General features: G+C 46.3%; 1 protein-coding gene across 3 annotated transcripts; it reads right to left on the bottom strand.

The window, feature by feature from the left end:
* Window positions 1-1635: 1635 nt before the first annotated feature.
* Window positions 1636-22301, bottom strand: ankrd27 (ankyrin repeat domain 27 (VPS9 domain)). 3 transcript variants are annotated; one of them, XM_068723185.1, is made up of 29 exons: window positions 20586-20602; window positions 16990-17163; window positions 15826-15948; window positions 14452-14562; window positions 13868-14176; window positions 13679-13738; window positions 12307-12360; window positions 12138-12203; window positions 11331-11407; window positions 10664-10785; window positions 9499-9577; window positions 9039-9171; window positions 8863-8955; window positions 8619-8740; window positions 8050-8132; window positions 7815-7930; window positions 6953-7045; window positions 6475-6672; window positions 6095-6148; window positions 5315-5431; window positions 5136-5180; window positions 4858-4983; window positions 4568-4762; window positions 4289-4408; window positions 3996-4169; window positions 3759-3852; window positions 3546-3624; window positions 3392-3455; window positions 1636-3047 (listed from the first exon to the last, which is right to left on the bottom strand). In XM_068723185.1, exons 3-29 carry the CDS (start codon window positions 15925-15927, stop codon window positions 2466-2468), a joined length of 3468 nt encoding a protein of 1155 aa, XP_068579286.1. In that variant the 5' UTR covers window positions 15928-15948; window positions 16990-17163; window positions 20586-20602; the 3' UTR covers window positions 1636-2465. The 3 variants fall into 3 exon arrangements, with proteins under 3 accessions (XP_068579286.1, XP_068579285.1, XP_068579284.1); XM_068723184.1 differs by lacking the exons at window positions 16990-17163; window positions 20586-20602 and adding an exon at window positions 22171-22301; XM_068723183.1 differs by lacking the exon at window positions 16990-17163 and having other exon boundaries at window positions 20586-20656.
* Between the last annotated feature and the right edge of the window lie 1697 nt (window positions 22302-23998).

Genomic DNA, 23998 nt, shown 5'->3' with positions numbered 1-23998 from the left:
ATATATAAATATATACACCTTTCTTTGTGCTTATTTAGTCTTTTCTTAACACTGCAAATCTTCTTTGTTAAAATATTACTGAAGCTTCTTTATTGAAACACGTCTGATGAAAACAGAATTTGTCTCGATGAGTTTATTGGTTATTTGGGTGTGAATTAAATAAGGCACATTCACATCATTTCAAAAACATCAAAACCTAAAAAAATCAAACCGGTGGTACAAAAATAATTAAGACTTGACTTGTGATGAAGTTCGACGTCCGTTCATCTTCAGTGAAAGTGAACAGAGACACTCTACGGTTGTTTCACTGAGTCTCTGAATCAAACATCTTGTAATGTTAAAAAGGACCAAACTGGAGCTTTTGCATATTTAATAACTCCTCTATGCTTTACGTCTTCAGCATGTTGTGAACGAGTGAACTTTGTGAAGACATGAAACTTGCTTACAGGCTGATTTTAACCATTGTGATGAAGAATCTTTATTTGACATCATGATGATATCACAGTGTGTGACGTAATGATGATCAAGACGAGTTCTGTGATTTATATTTGACCAGAATCATTTTGTTATTAATAATTAAAAAGTAAAAATGTGTTTTTTGAAGCAGAGCTGCAACTAAAAGATGATCGATCGATCAATAAATCTCCTTCCTGATTACATGAACGCAGCGTAAACAGACAGACTGTTCATCGCTCTGTTTCAAGTCTTCACAGAAACAAACTAAGAGAATCAAATCTGAAGTATGAAAGTCGGCGTCACCGATGTGAAATGTAAGATTTGTAATTAACGGGTTTAAAAACGTTAAAAAGCAGCCGTGTGATCCTGAAAACCTGCTCTACGTCTGAGGAGGAAACGCGTCGTCAGAAACTAGATATCCAACGAGCCGACGGCTGGTATTCAAGTCAAACAAATGAAGCAAACGGAACTAAAGCAACAACGCTCACACACAAAGTGAAACAACGTCAGGTTGCCTCCTGGAGGAGGAGGAGGAGGAGGAGGAGGAGGAGCTCTTCAGACTGGAGGAGCTTAAGACAGGAGAGAGTCTGTTAATGCACCCGACAACATCTGTTAAAGTCACAATGAAATGATGTTCGCTGCTGGAACTGGAAGATGGTCCAAACGGGTTTAAAGTTAGACGCCAGACTCCTTTGACAGAAACGGTCATTTTACCCGGCAGATAACAGGAGCCGCTGGTCGGTCGGTTAGTGTTGTTGTTGTGTTTTAAAGGGTTCGTTCGGATTCATTCAAGTCTCACAACAACTCAAACTAACGAACCGATGGAGGCGTTGACGTGTGTTCATCACAGCCGTCTGGTGTCTCTGAAGAGAGCGGGTCGTTTGGAGTCAGAAAAGGAAAGAGAGTTTGATTCGACGAGCTAAAGTAGTGTTGTCTATAGATCAACCGTTAAATACAAAATGTTTCACAGGAAGTAAGAGTGATGCGATTCCAAAATAAAACAACGTAAGAGAAGACGATGACATTCCGTGTGCTGTTGCTCTCTGGTGACGTCGAGCGTCTACCATCGAGTTAAAAACCGTCGACCGGTGACCAGAGAGGACTTGTGTGTGAATGCTTTAGACACAATTTAACATTTCATTGTGACTCTAAAAGAACGAACACATCTCCTCACTCAAGTGTTGGTAAAGGAGGTGAATGGAGTTTATTTTGTGGCGCTCGCAGCGTTGATGAATTAAACTTCTTATTGTATTGTGGAGTAAATTCTAGAGATGTTCCGATATAATTTTTTCCTTCCCGATGCTTATTGGCCGATACCAGTTTAATTAATAACAATAATTATTATAATAAGATGCATAATCAGCTGCTTAGATCTAGTGTTTGATAGTTAAAAAGGTCAGAATATTTCCCTCTAATATCTATTCAAACAACTCCTTCACGAAAAAGATTACACTTGAACACATCGCGATAGCTCAACGCTCCTTCTTACTGAGCTTGAACGCATCATAATGTTGACGCGACGCTAACCTCCGTTAGCGTTAGCCCGCTAGCACCTTTATGTTGCCGAGCAGGAGCTAACAGCTAACGCTAACCAGTTTTCAACACTAGATTAGTTGTTCACAACGTTATCAACAAACAAAATAACAATGGTGCAGGAGGCGTCTGACGCTGGTACTAGTTTGCACATGCTCAGTAGCGATTGGGCACGTGTTGTTGTTGTTGTGTAGCGTAGATGAGCCGATATAAAATATGGTAACGTGATCTGGGAGTCGGTGCATGTACTCGTCGATACCCGATCCAGCATTGTAGATCCGTATCGGAGGCGTTTCTGATACCGCTATCGGAACTAGTCTCGATAATTCCCGTCCCTGCTAGAAAATACGGCGTTCCCAAACTGGGCGGCGTCAAAAAAAGAGTCAGTCAGCGTCACGTCGGACCTCTTATTGTGTGCTTTTCCATTTTTGGGTGTTTTTTGTGTTGCATCGAGAGAAACCAAACGTCTGGCCCCCTCACGACGTCTCCGTGTCCGGACCCTCCCCTCCGCTCTCCGCCGTTTGGTCGGCGTCTCTCCGATCGCCTCCCTCGGTCCGGATCGCGGCGTGGAGCTCAGCGGGACGGGCGGGACTCGAACCCGCGTCCTCGCTCGCCGCGTCCTCGCTCGCCGCGTCCGCGCTCGCCGCGTCGGCGCTCGCCACGTCGGCGCATGTCCGGTCGTCGGCGGCGGACTCCGACTCTGCGCCCGGAGGGCTGGGACTCTGGCCGTTGGCGTCGCGAGACGCGGAGTTGGCGCTCGAGGTGCGAGCGGGACGCGGCTCGAACGGGTCATCGGCGTGCGACGGTGGCGAGGCGGAGTGCGGCGTCTCTCTGGACGTCTGAGCGCCTGCTGACTCGGCGCGCGCGTCACCTGTGTGGTCTCTCTCCTCTGGAGTGTATTCGGTCGCGTTCGGCTCCAGCGGTTGTTCTCCGGAGTCCAGCGTGTGACAGCGACCCAGGGGCCGCTCTCTGAGCCGGGGCCCGGCGTCGAGGCTCGCCGACGGGCTGCTGACCTCCACCGTCTCCCCCCGCCTCAACCGCCTCCTGTCTGGGTTCCCCTGGGAGGAACAAATGAAGATCAGGGATGAAGACTTTGAAATGAATATAAGGAAATATTTTAAAATGCAGCTTTAACACATGAAGCATCGGCACCAAGTCCGCCTATAAAACCACACTGGATATCATCTTTTATTGCAATTTGACACTCCTTCATCCACACAGACTATTTCGACCTGTTGGCGGCGCTACAGGAAAAGTCATTAGGGTTCATCCTCTGAGGAGACTGAATGTCTGAACCAAATTCCACGACAATCCATCCAATACTGGTTGTTGAGGAGCAACACTGGCATCTGTAGAGCCTAAAAACCAGACGGTGAGGATGCACACACACACACACGCGTACCTGGTTCAGGCTCGTTGAACACCTGGAGGGGGGACCGGAGGAACCCTTCTTCATCTGCTGAACCCTGAATCAAAGCACATTCAAACACACGTCATCAGGTCACAGCGGGTCGAGGTCAGTTGTGAGAGCTGCAGCTCGGCGAGAGGAGGGTTACCTGCTGATGGACTGGGCCAGCTTCTGTCTCCTGCCGCTGTTGTGATCCTGCAGCCTCAGACGCTGCACGAAGGAATGAGCTGCAGCGACGACAACAACAACAAACAACGACTGAAAGAGGGACACTAACGCACTTCTGACAGAACATCTGAAAAGTCAGTACGGATGAATCGTTTCGTCGTCTCTTGTAGGCAGAGTTCTGATGTTAAATTACCCAGAGCTCCTTTGGGCACAGACAGGAGCTTGATTGGTTCGGCGTCGGGAGAAAGTCCCGACGCTTTCTGCAGAGCCCTCAGGATCTCCGTGTTCTGCAGAAGACAGCGGTAAAAAGACAAGTCACGCCTCGTATCGTCCTTCTGATCGTCATCACTTCTTTAACCTTTAGTGCTGGTGAGACATTTAAACATTAGTCCACATGGGACAAGAAGGACGCTTTTATTATTCTCTCCACCTTGCCGCCCAGCTCGTAGGCGCAGTCCAGCGGCGTCCTCTGCCTCTTGTTCCTGAGGCCGGCCGAGGCTCCGCCCCTCAGCAGCAGCTCCACCAGCGCCTGGTGTCCCCCCCGCACCGCCTCATGGAGCGCCGCGTTGCCCTGAAGGTTCACCGCGTTCACCAGCGCGTCGCTCTGCTCGGAGACACACGGCGACATGTCAGAGGTTCTTTTTAGAGACACGCGGGGTTCTCACAGCGACATCAGATACAGGAGAACGTTTCACCGATCGATGGATGCGTGACGGTGTTCACCTGTAGCAAGGTGGTGGCCGTCTCCAGGCTCCCACAGAGGCAGGCCTGGATCAGAGGCGTGTTGCCGTATTGGTCCTTCTTGTTCAGTTTGGCGTTGCACTCGAGCAGAAATCTCACCACCTAAAACACACACACACACACACACACACACACACACACACACACACACACACACACACACGGGTAAACACACTGACAAACCGCTCGGCTCTCATGCACTCTATTCGTGGCATCTTTGGGGACGGACCCCCCCCACCCCCCCACCCCCCCCCCTCCCACCTGGACGTGGCTGTTCTGGCTGGCCAGGTGGAGCGGCGTGGCGCTCTGGTTGGTGCGGGCGTTGACGTTGGCTCCGTGGCGGATCAGCAGGCCGGCCAGCGCGGAGCGGCCGTGCAGCGCGGCGACGTGCAGCGGCGCGAAACCGCCGGCGTTGCAGCTGTTGACCCCGAGCGCTCCGGCCTGCAGGACGGACATCTGAGGGGACGTGGAGAGTGAAGACGAGGGGTGAGAAAAGGGGGGGGGGGGGGAAACACCGCCTCCCTGTCCACGCGTCACGCTCACAGCCTTACCTTCTGAGTGGGGGCGCAGGTCGGACACTGACACAGCGGGTGGCACAGCGGAGCCTCGGGCCGAAGCTCTCCTTCCTCCTCCTCCTCCTCCTCTTCCTCATCCGTCCACTCCAACAGGTAACGCACCTGAAACACACACACACACACACACACACACACACACACACACACACACACACACACACACACACACACACACACACACACACACACGGATGACAACAGCACTTATTGACGAGTCCACTTCCACAGAAGACAAGGACAAACACCGTCCTCACCATCTCCACGTCGCCGTCTGCAACGGCCCGCAGCAGCTTCTCCACCTGTCAATCAAACACAGCGTCAGTCACAACATCTCAAGCAGCCTCAGTACTACCCGTCTATGTATCCCACTGCAGTGAATACTACCGATATCACTAGCAGCGGACTCCCGTCGCTCTGACGGTTTCTCCGTTACCTCTCGGTGTCGGACCCGCTCCTCCTCCGGTTTGACCTCGGAGCCCAGAGAGGAGGTGCTGGAGACGGAGGAGCGACGGCTGCTGCAGTTTGAGGCCAGAGGAGATCGACCGGGAGACTGAGGAGACGGACACAGAGACAGAAACGTTCAGAGACGTGACGTTCAGCGGGAAGGAGGTGGACTACAAACCGGTGAGGAGTTTATGCTCTTACTGTGGGACACATTGTCCCTCTTGTGTCCATTATGTGAAGTAATAAACATGACAAGGGTCGACTTCAGGGCTTCCTACTAGTCTAAGACGTGATCTTATCCTCACCTGGTCACCAGATGAAGCTCATCACCATTGGTTGGTGAGGTGTCGTATGTAGATGAGCTGGTAAATATCTCAACCAGGAGACAACCTCCGGTTCAAAGCTTCACGTGTTAAAGCTGCATTCTCTCTAGTGTCCACCAGGGGGCGACTCCTCTGGTTGTATAGAAGTCTAGTCTAAAATGACTCTACTTCTCTCTTGATTTATTCCCTCAGTAAACATTGTAAACATGAGTTTATGGTCTCAATCTCTAGTTTACAGTCTTCTTCAATACAGCATGATGTTCATTTAGTACATTATGGAACATTTAGAGTCAAACAGACCATAAAGCAGGGGATGATTTAGGGGCGGGGCTACACAGTGATTGACAGGTCTCTACGAGAGATGTATATCTCTACGTCCCTCCTCCTCAGTCCAGATGAGGTCACTTCCTGTTCACTGGTTACAAAAAAACAAGATGGCGACTCACATCGACTCCGCCGCGCTGACGGCTGTTCTGCGTCGACTGCAACAACACGAGGATCTGCAACAAGACAAAACACGCACACACACACACACACACACACACACACACACACACACACAGAGAGAGGATCAGCCTTCAGCTCCAGCAGCTGATCGGATTAGAGGAACGACTGGAACATGAAAACACGTCAGTTTAGATGAAGTCAGCTGTGCTTTGATGTCTTTTCTTGTTTCTCTGTTAACGATCTGATCCGTGAGCAGCAGCTCGTTCCTACCTTCATCAAACTTCACTTCTCCACACGTAGAGACGCAGCAACATCTGGTTCCCTGTGTGTGTGTGTGTGTGTGTGTGTGTGTGTGTGTGTGTGTGTGTGTGTCGCTGACCTTAGAGTTGAGTGCACAGCGCAGCGGCGAGTCCTTGCTCTTGTTGAGGACGTCGGTGCTCGCTCCGTTCTCCAGCAGCACCTGGATGATTCCCTCGTAGCCCCAGCGGGCCGCCATGTGCAGCGCCGCGTCGCCTTTGTCGTTCTGCAGGTCCAGACGACACGTTTGGAGATCGTAGTAAACCAGAGCCTTCACGCACTGAGAGAGACACACACACACACACACACACACACACACACACACACACACATAATGAAGGACTACAGTCAGAGGTCCAGACATCTTTCTCACTGCTCATCTGCAGCTAACAGCTTCACTGATTCATTGTTTGGTCTATTAAAGGGGACAGTTGGGTTCGTTAGGGACTAATTAATGATGATGATGATCATGATGATGATGATGATGATGATGATGATGATGATGATGATGAGACGGGATCTGGGCTGAATAAGCTGTAATGAAGACAGAGAGTACTCACGTCCTCGTGTCCGTACATGCAGGCGAGGTGCAGCGGTGTGTTTCCACTGTTGTCCTGAGCGTCTGTGTTGGCCTTGTAGTGCAGCAGCAGCAGCTTCAGGACAGACAGGAGATCATCAGATGTCACTTTAATAATCCTCCATCAGGTTGAACCTCAGATATCACTTTAATATAGAGTCACTGCCTCTGTGTTCCATCATTGAGATCACAATTAGTCTGTAAATATGTGTGTTTATGTTTCAGAGACACTACAGGTCAATACTGTGTGTAGGACTGTGTGTGTAGGACTGTGTGTAGGACTGTGTGTAGGACTGTGTGTGTGTAGGACTGTGTGTGTAGGACTGTGTGTGTGTAGGACTGTGTGTGTAGGACTGTGTGTAGGACTGTGTGTGTGTAGGACTGTGTGTGTAGGACTGTGTGTAGGACTGTGTGTGTGTAGGACTGTGTGTGTAGGACTGTGTGTAGGACTGTGTGTGTGTAGGACTGTGTGTGTAGGACTGTGTGTGTGTAGGACTGTGTGTGTAGGACTGTGTGTGTAGGACTGTGTGTAGGACTGTGTGTGTGTAGGACTGTGTGTGTAGGACTGTGTGTGTAGGACTGTGTGTAGGACTGTGTGTAGGACTGTGTGTGTGTAGGACTGTGTGTGTAGGACTGTGTGTGTGTAGGACTGTGTGTGTAGGACTGTGTGTGTAGGACTGTGTGTGTAGGACTGTGTGTGTGTAGGACTGTGTGTGTAGGACTGTGTGTGTAGGACTGTGTGTGTAGGACTGTGTGTAGTGTGTGTGTGTGTGTAGGACTGTGTGTAGTGTGTGTGTGTGTGTGTGTGTGTGTGTGTGTGTGTGTGTGTGTGTGTGTGTGTTCACCGTGACTCCCTGGTACCCCCTCTGACAGGCCAGGTGCAGTGGTGTGAGGGCGTGGTAGTCTGTGGCGTTGACCGGCGCTCCTTTACACACCAGCAGGTCGATCAGCTTGGCCTGACCTGAGAGACACACACACACACACACACACACACACACACACACATATTAAACATTCTTTCATTTTGATTGTGACAATGGTGTGTGTGTGTGTGTGTGTGTGTGTTTCACAGCTGCTCACCACAGATGGCAGCGGCGTGCAGCGGAGTGTAACCGCGGTCGTCTCTGGAGAACGGCGTGACGATGGACGGGTCGTTCAACCGCCTGCCGACAGGAAGTCAGGTTACTTTACGGTGGTAGTTAACAGGTTAGTTAGAGGTGCGTTCAAGTTCATTAAAAAAATGCAGTAAAAATCACATCCCGCCCACAGTTTCCTCAGGTAGACGTCAAGTGTTGACTCACGTCCCCTGTGGGCCACCGTAGATGACTGAACAGTTTACAGTCACGAAAGTGTAAACTGTTCTGAGTTACAGTAACTAGATGTTAGTGTGTGTGTGTGTGTGTGTGTGTGTGTGTGTGTGTGTGTGTGTGTGTGTGGTTCAAGTGAGAAGTGAAAGAGCAAACAACTTTTTGTTCCTGATTCTGAGTCTCTGACGCAACAACAGAATAAAAAGAGAGGAAACGAGAAACAGTAAAGAAACCCGTGACTCTTGCATTAATACATTTTATTTGCAGCGTGTGTGTGTGTGTGTGTGTGTGTGTGTGTGTGTCTGTGTGTGTGTGTGTGTGTGTGCATGCGTGGACACTGACCCAGACAGCTGGAGGTCACAGAGGTCACAGGAGCAGAGGGGATGACACATCCTGACGTCCTCGTTGCTCTCTCCTTCACTCAGCAGACGCTTCACCTCCGCTTCGTTTCCATTGGCAATGTGCTGCAACACACACACACACACACACACACACACACCCACACAGTAGATTATGGTGCATTTAGAGTCAAAGGGTTCATCAAGGACTTTGGAGACCCGGTGGCGGTGGGCTTCCCTGAGCTCACCTCAAACAGACAGTGGATGGGCGTGGCGGCGCTCTGAGACAGCAGACTCATCCTCTCTTTGAACAGCGCCTTGTCGTTCAGCTCACCCGAGCCCTGAGAAACACAAACGAGGACCGTGAAACAGACGTCTCCGGGGGACGAACAGACGTCCCGCTCCTGGGGTGGGAAGGACTCACGGAGCGCGTGTCCTGCAGCTTCCCCAGGTTGATGTACTCCACCGCCGCCTCGAAGGTGCTCAGACAGTAGCTGAGCTCGTCTTTGCTGGAGTGGCTGAAGCAGAAGTTCCTGATGTAGCTCAGGTTGGCCATCCTGAGGACACACGAGGACACACGAGGACACACGAGGACACACGTCAAGTGATTAACAAAGGACACGCTAACGATGCACCACAAGTTCTGTGGATCACAAAGACCAACCGGCGGTTAAATGGAAACATTCAACGTGCAGATCAGCTGGATTGTCTCGTTTTCTTTTTAGAACTCTATATAACTGTGGATTAAACTTGGATTAACTAAACCGAGATCAGTTGTGCAACAGAGCTCTGCTTGACGTTAAAGATGGATTTACTGATCTCTAGTCTAAAACTCTAGACTAGAGCTGATCTTAGGTTACTTTGACCCTCGTCGGTGCACTCACCAGTTGGGGATTTCCGTCTTCACCAGCAGATAGAGGGCGACGGAGAGCAGGTCGTCTGCAGACACGGCCTCTATGCTGACTGCAGGGAGACAAGGGAGCAGCAGAGCAGGGAGGTTGATCACACGTTCATTTAGATGAGCTGATACGAGCTGCACCGATGTGCCAAATGATTCCAGTGAAAAGCATTTTCACACACTAAAGTGTCCTGTGATATGGTTTCCCTTTTCCTGCTTCAGAGACTAAATCATTGGCTTCTTATTTGCAAAGTAATCTCAAACTAACGGAGAGTAATCGAGTTACTTCAACGTCGTGACACTTGGATGAGGTTACCGTCCCACACACACACACACACACACACACACACACACACACACACACACACACACACACACACACACACGCACACACTCTCTCCGTTTAAATGGCTCGACAAACAAACATTAGCAGCGGACCGTACCACCACAGCGGGGGTCGTTGTTGGGCTTAGATTCCCAAAGCAAACCGGACAAACCCATCAGAGTTAGAGAGAGGGGGGCTTTGTCCCGACAGCTGATGGGATCACAGACAGTCAGAGTTCATCTGATGAACGTCAGCAGCAACAGGAAGCAACACATGATCTCCAGACTCAAACATTCAAACTGGTGATTTGAATTAACGTCCAACAACAAATGAACGTAATGAAACCGTATGAAAGGTTTTAACCCTTTCTTTAAAATGACTCTTTACTAACAATTATTAACAGATTCATGTGAATCATATTAAAGCTGATAAGAGTTAAGATGAAGATACAGTAATTAAGTTCAATGGAATTTAACCACATTTATCAGCAAAACATCACACACACACACACACACACACACACACACACACACACACACACACACAGAGAGACACACACACACACACACACACACACACACACACACACACACACACACACACAGAGAGAGAGACACACACGCACACACACACAGAGAGAGAGAGAGAGAGAGACAGACACACACACACACACACACACACACACACACACACACAGACATAGAGACACACACACACACACACACACACACACACACACACACACACACACACACACACATAGAGACACACACACACACACACACACACACACACACACACACACACACACACACACACACAGTACCGGTGCCTCTGGGGGTCTGGGTGGCGGTCAGGGCGACTCTGCGCAGGCAGAGCAGCTTGAGGAGGGGGGAGGTCTGCTGGTTGAGCTGACTCAGCTCTCTCTTCGCCCGAGACAAGTTCACACTGAGAAACAACAACAATAGAAACACAACACGAGTGAGAGACAATACAGGTCCTAGTGGAAAGACAACATCATAAACACACAGAGGAGGACGTCGTCGTCGTGACGTCACCCCTTGATGAGCGGACCGATGTTCTGAAGACTCGAGTTTGGCAATATTGCCATCTTACATTACGGCCGTCGCCATCTTTGTTTTTAAACAACCAGTGAACAGGAAGTGACCACATCTGGACTGAGGAGGAGTGACGTAGAGATATACGTCTCTGGTAGAGACCTGTCAATCACTGTGTAGCCCCGCCCCTAAAGCATCCCCTCTTCATGGTGTGTTTGACTCTAAATGGAGCATAATGTACTAAATGAACATCATGCTGTATTGAAGAAGACTGTAAACTAGAGATTGAGACCATAAACTCATGTTTACAATGTTTACTGAGGGAATAAATCAAGAGAGAAGTAGAGTCATTTTAGACTAGACTTCTATACAACCAGAGGAGTCGCCCCCTGGTGGACACTAGAGAGAATGCAGGTCTAACACAGTTGAACTGACCTGAACTCGGGCTTCACTCCCAGCTCGTTCTGCTGCAGCTCCTGCAGACTCCTGGCGGTTTTGTTGAAGGCGGCGTCCTGTTGACGTGACGGAGACATTTCATCAAGAACAACAACAGTCCAGTTTCACTGCATCTCTGACTCAACGGGACGTTCTTCTTTCTTTCAAAGCAGTGTGCGAAATACCAAAGTATGTATCGGGTTGCAGCTCTAGCCGGCTGTTATCTACACTCACTATTCATATTTGTGAATAAATATTTAGCAGTTTGAATAATGGGAAGCTGCTGAGTGTTAGGAAGCTTTTAAACAAGACATTTACAAGTGCTGAATCACCGTCTTTTGATTTTAGAGACAGAATTTAGCTGTTGAGGCTTTCAGGGGGGTCTGAAGTGTTAATCATTAGTATCGTCGATACATTGTGTTTTTTGGTTTATTTGAAAAATGCTGCATTAAATACAGGAAAACGGGAATTATCATGTAAGAAAGAACATAATCACAGTATTTTCTATTCATCCTGTATTTATGCTTTTAATTTTGTCTAAAAAAACCTCGAAATTAAACATATTTGTTTCTCGACGAAGGTAAAGTGATTGCTGCACTTTTTAAGTGACATTTTGAAGAGTTATGATCATATTTTCGATGATTTTTTTTCCAGGATAATCGTGACGTTTCATTTTAATATCATCCTATATGAACAGAAAACCGTCCACAATGGAACTGAAAGGGCATCAAGAGAAACCACAACACTGTTTAAAAAATAAAGAAGAAGTTGAAAATCTAAAGTAAACATTTCACAGTTCAGACGTACCTGGCTGGCTTCAAGCGTTCCCACAAAGTTAAATATTAAATCATGGATACCATGATGGACATACATCTGGAAAGAGAAGAGAGACATTTTTAATATGACAGTAAGTCCCAGTGATGAGGATGTTTGAACATCTCGTCTCCTGTACTTCATACTCCGGCGGTGACGTTACCTCCACCGCCTGCTTGAGGAGCGTCATCTGAAGCTCCTGCTTCGCCAGAAGTTTCTGTCGGAGGAAGACAAACACACAGGATGTGATCAGGATGTGAAGAAACTCCTGTTACCGCGATGAGACAGACGGTTGAGCTCGGGGAGGGACACGGATCTCCATCGTGAAGCTCCTTTGAGCCTCTTTTCACACGAAGAGCGAGGGACGGTCCAGCAGAGGGTGCTAATGCGACACCTGTGGAAGCCGACCGCCGTAAAAACTCAACAGAAGAAGAAGGACGGGGCGAGTCCGGGGCTGCGGTCGAAAAGTTAAAAAATGACCTCCTAACGTCGGTTCCTAACCAATGTCCCTTGACCTCCAAGGAAAGATGTGGAGGAGAATTCATGAGGAGTCAGGAGAAGACAACCGAGGAGCTCAGAGTTGTCTGGACATTATCTACTTTCCTTTGGTAAAGGAAGGTCCAGTGTTTCCTATGCTAACGGAGCGAACGAAGGAAGCATTGAAGCACCTTTCCTTATTATTTAGAGAATTCAAACAGCTCTTATCATGGAGGACACTTAGAAACTTCCGGGTCGTTTCACTCAGTGAGGAACCTTCCTGAGCTGAAAAGAACTCTTTCGTTGATGAGCGTTGAAGCGGCGGAAGACGTCTTTTCTTTTGGGTGAGGAGCTGTTTTTTGGAGTGAACCAATGTTCCTGTAAGGTACAGATCCACAATGTTTCCAAGCGGGTCGGCCGAGTGGAGCTTGGGGTAGGATTGTTTTTGTCACCTGCCGTTCCGAGGCTGTTGAAATAAATGGGGAAACTCTGTACCGACTTTCATGTCAGTACGGAGTTTCCCTGAGAATCACTTCCTACTCGGGTCAGGAGGTCGTACTGTAATGGTCATTTTTTACGTAGTATATATTTCTACTCAGTATATTGTATTCATGCAGAAGTCATTTTGCTCTGGACTTTGTTGAACTTCACCGTGTCTCTGTTGTGCAGAAGAAGAATTCTCCCTCTCTGTTCACATGGATAACTAACTGTGTTGTATGAGAATGTTCCTGCTGAGGCCTTTGGGCTGCTTGTTTTGGTTGCTGGCTGTTTGTTTTCACTTGTTGTTCCATCAGTCTGAGACCAAAAGTCTGAGACCGAGACGTCTGTAACATCGGCCATCGGCCCCCACCTTTGCTCATTCTGTATAAAGAAAGCTTGTTCACTTTGTTCTTGGTTCTTCCTCACTGAGACTGAACGCATTCTGTTGTGATTTTTGAACCTTCTCTGCGCAGAGAATAAATACTTAAAAGACAACCTGGTTTTTGGTATTATGTATTTCACCATTAGAAGACTCACGCAAAGCGGGTATAGGATTTTTTTTCCACCACAGTACTCACCAGACGAGAGTCTCTCAGCAGACACTGAAGACATTTAGTGTAAAGACCGTTCACCGAGTCCTGAGTGGAGACAGGACGGCAGTCAGTAACACTTCAGTCTCATTAAAGGATTTGAATTACTGTTAAAAGGATCAACAAGCAGAATGAAGCAGAAGGGACAAACACAGGAAGAGGAAGAAGAGGTCCTACTATGTGGTGTCGGAGTCCCTTCCTCTCCTGCTCCCTGAAGGCCTGACAGAAGCCCTGGATGAATTTGTCCAGCTTCTGTCCGTGGCGTCCCAGGAACTCCCGGACATCCTCCAGGCTCTTCAGGCAGTAAGGGGCCGGCGGGCCGGGCTCGGCCGGGCTCGGGTCCACCTCCACGGGCCTGGAGATGCACAGGATGCTGTAGCTCTGCTCCCGGTCGTTGTAGAAGGTTTCCTCGAACAGGATGGGGACCGACGAGGGAGCCGGGAAGCCGGACCCCAGCAGGACCTGCCTGTCCTGGATCCGGACCTCCTGAAACACGCAGCAAAGAAAAGCAAACATGTTAGTCCGGCCCTCCAATAGGAGGACCGTGGTCCAGATATGGACGTATAACTGATGGATAATTGAGAATTCTATTGAGCTTCTATTTTAAGCTGCGCATCTTTTCTAGCCTTTACGGTGAAGTACATAAAGCGGACGTTTGTCCCGTGTCCGTCGTCCCGTCAGACGACTCGTTTGCTCGTATTTCTTTTAAGTCTGAAGTGTCTCTGATGGAGCCGATGTGTCTGAAGGGAAGCGGGACAAACCTTTCCGTCCACAGTCTGGTATCCGTCCTCCGCCGGCTGCAGGACATAGCTGTCGAACTGAGCGTCCGAGAAGCTGCCGTCGGTTAGACTTCCACAACAAGGCACCAGAACCTGCGGACAGAAAACCATCAACACAGACTCAAACGAGGACTCTCTGAACCAAATCCAATCTTCCTGATTCGTAGCATCACAGTTCACCACTTTGAGTTTCACTCAAAGCTGCAAATTCTTTCTTTTGGGCTGGAAGTGGAGGATGAGGAGCGAGGAGATGATCAGATACTGACTGGACCTGGTCTTGAGAGGGGACCCGTACTAACTGTTACACCGCAGAACGGCATGCTGGGTACAGGCTGATATATACGACCACAGTTTCACATAATTGAAACAAACATAACGTGTAAAACAATGGACATTGTATTCGGAGCGGGTCATTGAAGGATCTAGGAACACGATCACATGATCGGCCGTCTGCTGCTTCTGCAATATCACAAGTTTTGACTCCAGTTAAGATGCTTTACGCTGCGCTCAGCTGACGTTCAGCTGACGTTCTGAAGACCACGGCCTCCTGATGAGTCAGTGAAGACACCCTTCAGGCGTCCCGAGGAGCTGTGAACACGTTTCAGGCCGTCTGATCTTTGCAGGATCTTCACAGCGGTTGTTGTCGTTTTATTTGTTCACGCTGGCTCTGTCACCTACCCCGATTAAATATATATATATATAGTATTATATATATATATATAGTATTATATATATATATATATATATATATATATATATATATATATATATATATATATATATATATATATGCAGATAAATGCACTGAGAGGGGGAGCGTTGCTGAGAGAGGAGGAAGCAGCTGAGAGTACCGAAACCACAAAAAGAGACAAGACAGGAAGTGGTCCAAGAGCATAAATATGTACTTTCACTTTGTCACACTGGAGCGGTGGAGGTGAAATCATCCGCTGCTTGATATTTGAGGTCTATTCACACCTGTGATGTCTCAGGTTCTGTTGCTCTGTTGTATTGCCGCCCCCCCCCCCCCCCCCCCCCCCCCCCCCCACACACACACACTCAAGTCCCAGAGACCCCGACTGCCAGGAACCAGGAAGTGCGTCATCCCAAACCCACGTTCATTAAAGTTCAGAGTAGACTTCAGAACTCGACCACTTTGTATGTTTCACTTTGAAAACTCACGGATGTTCCTCCACCAGAGAAACCTCCTCCTGGTCTCCTGTCGTCCCGACTCCTCCAGACACACACACACACACACACACACACACACACACACACACACACACACACACACACACACACACACACACACACACACACACACACACACACACACACGAGGTAAACAGAGCGACTCACGATGCCGTGGAGCTCCGCCACTCGGCTGCAGAGGTCCGGTCTCTGCTTCTCCAGCGCCAAGTAGAAATGGTTCTTCAGGATGTTCTCATCATAAACAGCCATAAGGAGCCGCAAGTCTGGATCCTGGAGAGAACGGAAGGTTCTGATTAACGCCAGCAAACAGAGCATCAAAAAGCTTCAAAAGAGAGGAGGAGAGGAGAGGAGAGGAGAAGAGGAGAGAAAGGAGGAGAGGAGAGAGGAGATGAGAGAGGAGGAGAGGAGAGGGGAGAGGAGAGGAGAGAAAGGAGAGGAGAGAGGAGATGAGAGAGGAGGAGAGGAGAGGAGAGAAGAGGAGAGAGGAGGAGAGGAGAGAGGAGAGGGGAGAGGAGGGGAGAGGGGAGAAAGGAGAGGGGAGGGGAGGAGAGGGGAGGGGAGAGGAGAGGGGAGAGGAGGGGAGAAAGGAGAGGAGAGAAGAGGGGAGAAAGGAGAGGAGAGAAGAGGGGAGAAAGGAGAGGAGAGGGGAGAAAGGAGAGGAGAGGGGAGAGGAGAGGAGAGGAGAGGGGAGAAAGGAGAGGGTTTTGGGTTTTAAAGTTCCTTTATTTCACTATTCCAGTGAAACCAGAAACATTCTAAAACATCATTTGAAAAGCAAAAAAATGGGAAGAAAAATAAAAAACTTCAAATAAGTCAAAACAAAACAAAAATAAACAAGTTAAAACACCAAAGAACAAATAAACAATCTATGTCAATGATCAATACATTCAGAAGTTCACCACCAACTCTCCAGCAGCACCACTGAGCACAAAATGCTCCCAGTCGTCCATCTGTCCCTGAAATCCTTTAAATTGTCCACCGTCTGGTAGTAGGTGTGTTCCACCCTGAGCCGGGCCTTCAACAGACCCTCCAGAACTCTTACTGGATCTTCACTGCCGGCACCCCTAACCCGATTCTTGCGTGTTAGCCAGATGGCCAACTTGGCAGAACCAGATAAAAAGTTCATCAGAGTGTGGACAGCCTTCTTTTTTACACAGTATTTTGGACCAAAGATGAATAAAGTGAAAGAAAAGTCTTCTCCGAGACCCTGAAACCACCTCTTTAAAGGATCAAATAGTGCCGCGAGCCGAGGACATTGAACAAACAGGTGCTCCAGGGTCTCGGTCTAAGAGCAGAAATCACACTCCTCACCAATGTGTGGATCCAGGTGTGCCCGGTATCTGTTCGTGGCTACAGCTCCATGCACAACCCTCCACTGGAGGTCTGCTGTCCGCTTCTCAACGGGCAGCTTGTACATGCACCTCCAGCTGCCTTTCGGGGAAAACTCTGGGCCAAAAACCTCGGTCCACCTCGACTCCTTCAACCCTGCCAGAGAGCGCAAGTTCACAACCTTTACACAGATTTCATAAATTGCTTTCTTTTCTGCCACCTGAAACTTGTCCAGGCGAGGGGAGAAAGGAGAGGAGAGAAGAGGGGAGAAAGGAGAGGAGAGGGGAGAAAGGAGAGGAGAGGAGAGGGGAGAGGAGAGGAGAGGGGAGAAAGGAGAGGAGAGGAGAGGGGAGAAAGGAGAGGAGAGGGGAGAAAGGAGAGGAGAGGGGAGAAAGGAGAGGAGAGGAGAGGGGAGAGGAGAGGAGAGGAGAGGAGAGGGGAGAGGAGAGGAGAGGGGAGAAAGGAGAGGAGAGGAGAGGGGAGAGGAGAGGAGAGGGGAGAAAGGAGAGGAGAGGAGAGGGGAGAGGAGAGGAGAGGAGAGGGGAGAGGAGAGGAGAGGGGAGAAAGGAGAGGAGAGGAGAGGGGAGAGGAGAGGAGAGGGGAGAAAGGAGAGGAGAGGAGAGGGGAGAGGAGAGGAGAGGGGAGAAAGGAGAGGAGAAGAGAAGAGAATGGAAGGTTCTGATTAACGCGAGCAAACGGAGCTTCAAAAAGGAACCGCAGAGACATTAACCCTCGATGGAAGAGCAGGTTTCCTTTAAACAATCACCAAAACAACACCGTTTATGAGCATCATAAACATCCTCTTTAAGATTCAGTGACTGAACAGAACTCATTCAGTCATTGTGTGAAACCTTGAAATGATTCTTCATCCTCGTGTTGAATCTGTTTTATGACTTTAAGAGACTCAATTGATCTGTTCTTCACAACAATCTTTTGTAATCTGAGGTTCAGTATTTTACTCTTTCATGATCTTTGTTACGTTTGTTTGTTCTTCAGAGACGAGGACTGAATGAAATACGGGAACATTTATCAAGTTTGATCTAGTTTCAGTTCATTCATTATGTTGATCAGGAAAAAATAAAAAAAACAACAACTTTGGAATAAACAATAAATTAGTCGTTAGATGAATGGATTTGTTAATAAATAACCTGAACATAGATAATTGTTAAACAATAAAACAAGACTGAGAGTCTGCAGCCGGACCAGCGGCTCTGTGAGGAGTTCAGACACACTGATGGTTGATCTCCAGAGTTATTATTAAACTCATCCGGAGGAGATTAAGAGGACGTCTGAAGCAAACGTCACGGCATTCCATCAAATAGTCGAGGAGACAAACAAAGTCCGGAGGGTTCATCTTCAGGGGACCACGAATGTCTGAACCAAAGCTGAATGACCCATCCACCGGCAGAGAGACTTCATCTTCAACTATAAATACAGAATAACAGACAAACGTACGACGGAGACTTCTGATCAAAACCTCATTACAGAAGATAAACAGATCTTATGACTCCTTCAAGTCTCCTGATTTATTGCTGTTATAATATTATTATGAACCACTTTACTGGACTCATCAGCTGAGACACAGAAACAAAGCTCCTTTCAGACGGTTTCCCACAATTCATACGAGTTCTTTCCTTCAGTTCTCTGCCGTTTGAAGTCATTGAAGTGAGGAAACGTGTGATCAGTCAGCTGAGGAACCTCATCTGGAGAACGTTACTCCTTTCATGATAGCTTCCAGTACTTCACTTGTGTTTAACTTGTGTGTATTGTAGTGTGGTACACAGATGGTAGATGTTTGTTGTATTTGTAACATGTGAAGGATCAAAGGGAACGTCTGAAGGACGTCTGAAGGACATACGTCCTTGTTTTTTGAGTAATTCAGATACTATGCAGTTATACGTCAGATCAAGATTCAGTTTGGCCAAATCTTTGCACAATTGTTTCGTTAGTTAATTTAATATTATATTTTATTGTATATATTGTGCATTTTTATATATAATATTTCTATTTCTTTACCTCTTTCTATAAATGCTGCTGTAGTGGAAAAATGTCCCCTTGTAGAATTAATAAAGTATCCATCCATCCATCCATCCATCTATCTATCTATCCATCCATCCATCTATCCATCCATCTATCCATCCATCCATCTATCTATCTATCCATCTATCCATCTATCCATCCATCTATCCATCTATCCATCCATCTATCCATCCATCCATCTATCCATCCATCTATCCATCCATCTATCTATCTATCTATCCATCTATCCATCTATCCATCCATCTATCCATCTATCCATCTATCTATCTATCCATCCATCCATCTATCCATCCATCTATCCATCCATCCATCTATCTATCTATCCATCTATCCATCTATCCATCCATCTATCCATCTATCCATCTATCCATCCATCTATCCATCCATCCAGCTATCCATCCATATCTCATCCATCCATCCATCCATCTATCCATCTATCCATCCATCCATCTATCCATCCATCTCTCATCCATCCATCCATCTATCCATCCATCTATCCATCCATCTCTCATCCATCTATCCATCTATCTATCCATCCATCTCTCATCCATCTATCCATCTATCTATCCATCCATCTATCCATCCATCCATCTCTCATCCATCTATCCATCTATCTATCCATCCATCTCTCATCCATCCATCCATCCATCTATCCATCCATCAATCAATGGTGAAAATCTGGAATAAAAGCTTTGTTAAAGTCTCCAAACTAGATTATTTGTAGTAGAATGTTTTCGTCCGGCTCATAAATGGTGAGAGACTTTGCCTCGTAAGAATTCACAAATTTCCCTTTTTGTTTTTACATTTTTTTACATTTGTTTACACTTTGCATCCGACAGTCAAAACAACTCAAAGTTGCTTCACTATTGTCTCTAAAACAGAAGACTGGTGCAGCGTCGTCTTGTTCCCTTTTTATGCACACTTCCCCGTCTGCTGTCTTTATTTCTGTACGTTAAAAAGTTTGTCTTCAGAGCGTCTCGTTTGAACGGACGATGACGTCACTCAGCCTCAGATGTCTTCTTAAACGTCACGCAGAGTCCAATTCACAAAACCTCTACCGAGTTAAGAGATCCGTACAATAACTACCATTCATCCTCTGGGGAACATGAGCGTCTATACAAAATGTTATGGCAACCCATCCAACAGATGTTTCACTCAGAAGTCAGAGGATCAGCAGAGTCAATAGGATTCATCCTCTGGGGATCATGAGCGTCACACAACAGGTGTTGAGATAATTCAGTGCAGCCAAGCAGCTAGCGTGACAAAACAACAGCTAACAACACACATGGAACACTTTATCCAATCAGCTGTTTTTAACCACAAACCAACAAACCAAATTCAAAACATACTTAATTCATCCATCAAGGCGCAAATACACAACCGAGTCTGAAACAACACATCAAATAATAGAAATCCTACATAAATAAACAAGAAAAAACCCCACAAAGAAAGAGAAACATTAACGTAACGACAAGTCCTGAAACAACAAGATTCATGCATGATTATTATCTTCAAAACTCTCCATCTGATCCACTCACTTCATGCTCAGAGATCAGCTTCATCCTCCTTCAGCTCGTCTAGAACAGACAAACTGGGAACCAGTGCGCCCCCCCCCCCCCCCCCCCCCCCCCACACACACACACTCCTCGTGACCTCCAGAAGCTCCACTCTTAACGGCGTAGTTCAGCGGTGGTGAGGAATGTGTCCGCCCCCCTGATGCGGCGTGACATTACACACTTAGATCACCAGCTGACGTCTTAGCCTGAAGCTTAAAATGTGTGTGTGTGTGTGTGTGTGTGTGTGTGTGTGTGTGTGTGTGTGTGTGTGTGTGTGTGAGAGAGTGAGAGAACAGAGGAACCGCCTCAGCAGCAGCAAAAGAAAGCATCCAACAGTGTAACAACTCCTGATCACAGCGGATACAAATACATAAATTGCACAAATAAAATAAGCAAAAATAAGAAGTTGGAAAAAAGGCTTCCTTGAGACGTCATCAGTCATTTTTAAAGAGGTACTGCGTGTAGGATTTAGTGCCATCTAGCGGCGGGTTTGCAGATTGCAACCAAAGGAAACTTGGCCTATCAAACTCCCGTGTGATAGGCTGACGCAAAAAAACGCCAAAATTCTTTTGCAGCCAAATTAAATTGTTTACAGGATATTAAACCTTTGTTTTTTAAAAATGTTTTTAATGCTTAACTTCTCTGATAAAGTAGTCCATGAATATGAGATATGAGTTTAAAGATGATCATCGTTGTGGAGGTTAGTTTATGATTATTATTATTATTACATAAACAGGAAGCAAAGCTAACCTCTGACCCACCTGTGACTTTAAAAACAAGCACCGTGCAGCACTTCAACCACAACAACAAAGTCAACTGTTCCTTTAAGACACAACAAGCTACAGACACAGCTAACGATGCGATTTCCGGGCATATTTTCAAAATAAAATCGGCATTGACAAACACTTTGCGACACGTTCCAGTGCCATGAAACAGATGTTAGATACGATAGGAACAGACCCTCCAAAGTGCTACACGTAAATGACGGTGTTCAGGTTGAACCGCCTCCTCTACTTCAGCCGACAGCGGATTTCTTTTGTCAAACCAAACCCCGGTTAAAAACCTGGCCCTTTGATGTCTCTTTGTTTGGCAGCAGCAGTAAACAAAGAATACAACTCAGGATTATTTTATGATACATTTTGACAAAATTAATTCATCATTGCTGGTTTCGTGTTCATAAACTGCTCGATCGCTCCTTTTATTGTGGAATAAACTGTAACGTTAACTCAACATTAAATCCACCTTTTTTTTAATGGAGTCTGGTGTGAAGTGTTCGGTTTCTCGAGGCGTTTGTGTATTAATTAGCTAACTTTAGCTCTTTGAACAGGTGGCACAGGTGACCCGGAGATAACATTAACGGCTCACCAACCTCCGCACTGAAGATTTAGATATTCAGAACTGGACAACCGGAAGTGTTACAATTAGCCTGCTAGCTAACAACAGACAACAACACTCGTTTCATCCCGTAGCCTAAAGCTAGCGCATCTAACGTTAGCTTGTTAGCTCGTTAGCGTGACCAGCCGGTACTCCGAGCTGACAGAAGCCGTCGTCAGTAGACGTGTTGTACCTGTTATCAGTGAGTCGCATGGCAGTGAAGGAACACCCACAGCCGCCTGTCAGAAGCTGTTCACGGGGGATCAGCTGGCTAACCAGCCGCAGCGGTCCGGGTTGCCAGACTTCAGAGAGGAAAACACGTAAAACAAGCTGTGAAATAAAAAAAGGAGTCGCTTTTACTGTGAAAGGTCATTTCCGCCGATGTGATGGAGAGAAAAATAAGAAATATAATATAAATTATAATATATAAAAGTATCAAAATACAAGTATGTCAAAATAATTACTATCTTAAAATAATTCGAATATTTAAATAATTAGTAGCTTAAAATAAGATAAACTTTCTCAAAAATAATAACTATTTCAAAATAAAAGAAACGTTTTCATAATAATTTGTATATTAAAATAAGAGAAGTTCTTTTAAAATAATAAGTTTCTCAAAATAATTAGTAAAATAAAAGAAACTCATAATAATTAATGTATCAAGATAAGAGAAGCTCTTTCAAAATAAACTATGGCAATAATTACCAAGTATTTTAAAAATAATTAGTATCGTAAAATAAGAGCTCTCTCAAAATAATGAGAAACTTTCTAAAAAAAAATAATGAAGCATTTCAAAATAAGAGAAACTATCAAAATAATGACTCACAATATAAAACATATTGAGTTTGAGGTTTTGAGATACAAGTCATCTTTTGATAAATATTTTGAGGAACTAACTGTTGAGACCAATGCTCTTCTAATAATAATAATAATTAGCATCTCATTATGTTACTATGAGATGCTAATTATTATGAGATACGTCGTCATAACTTCCAAAAAGTTTCTCACTAGAAGACTTACAGGATCCTTTTCGTTTTAGTGGCGTCTACGGGCTTCCATACTGTTTCTCCAGTGGTGTGTGTATCATAATAACTTGTGTTCATTATTAACCTCTCAGTCTTGAAGTGAACCAGTAGCCCTGTTTGGGTTCTCACTGTGGTTACTGGTGTTCTTCTAGAACAAACTGGTCCACACTGCCCCCTACTGACCAGCACGGTGTATCACACTAGAGGGCTGCTCATCACGAGATAATCAATTCTTTTAAGGATAATTCCACCACTGTTACACACACTGTGGGTGTGATGTCCTGTGTGGCTGTGGAGCTTCGTCAAGACTGAGAAAGTACAGTTTAATGAAGTGCTGAAGATGCTCAGAGTCCACTTTATTCCTTTACTTCACTACAGTTCAGCAGCGCTTGAAGAAGTACCAAATGTACTTTTATTTAACATTGTGAATGCAGGACGTTTTCTCACACAGAAGTACTTTGACACTAGTACTTTTGCTTGTACTTCAGTGAAGTACAAGCAGAGAAACAAGGACACCGTAACTGAACAAATAACTTTTGTTTTATTGGATTTTCAAAGCAACAGTAAGTAACAGATTACAGTAAATTACAGTAAATAAAACAGTCGTGTTAAAATAAACTCTCTCTGGATCCATCTGATGATCGTCTGCTATCTAATCCTTTTAGCCAGCAGTTCAGTCTGAACATAAACATCCTCAAGACAAACGTCAGCCTGTCAACCTTCTTACAGTTGATTACTAAAGTATTCAGCCTTCAAACCATTTAACCCTCTTGTACCACCACATTCATTTCAAACAAAGTTACATTGTATTTAAGTTTCCCCTTTAACGTTTAATCTTTTTTAAATTTTATTTGAGCCTAAGAGCAACGTTTAGGTTGCCAGGTTGAGAAAAAGCCCTTTGATTGGGCCTTAAAGGGACAGTGTGTAACATTTAGGAGGATTAATTGGAATATAACGTGTTTATTGAGTGTACAATGACCTGAAACTAGCTTAGAA

The sequence above is a fragment of the Cebidichthys violaceus genome, unplaced genomic scaffold (genome assembly GCF_023349555.1).
Source record: "Cebidichthys violaceus isolate CVI_PGR_0920_01 unplaced genomic scaffold, fCebVio1.0.p SCAF_3, whole genome shotgun sequence".
Classification (NCBI taxonomy): domain Eukaryota; kingdom Metazoa; phylum Chordata; class Actinopteri; order Perciformes; family Stichaeidae; genus Cebidichthys; species Cebidichthys violaceus.
The sequence above is the reverse complement of the archived record's forward strand: the minus strand, read 5'-3'. Positions and strand labels throughout refer to the sequence as shown.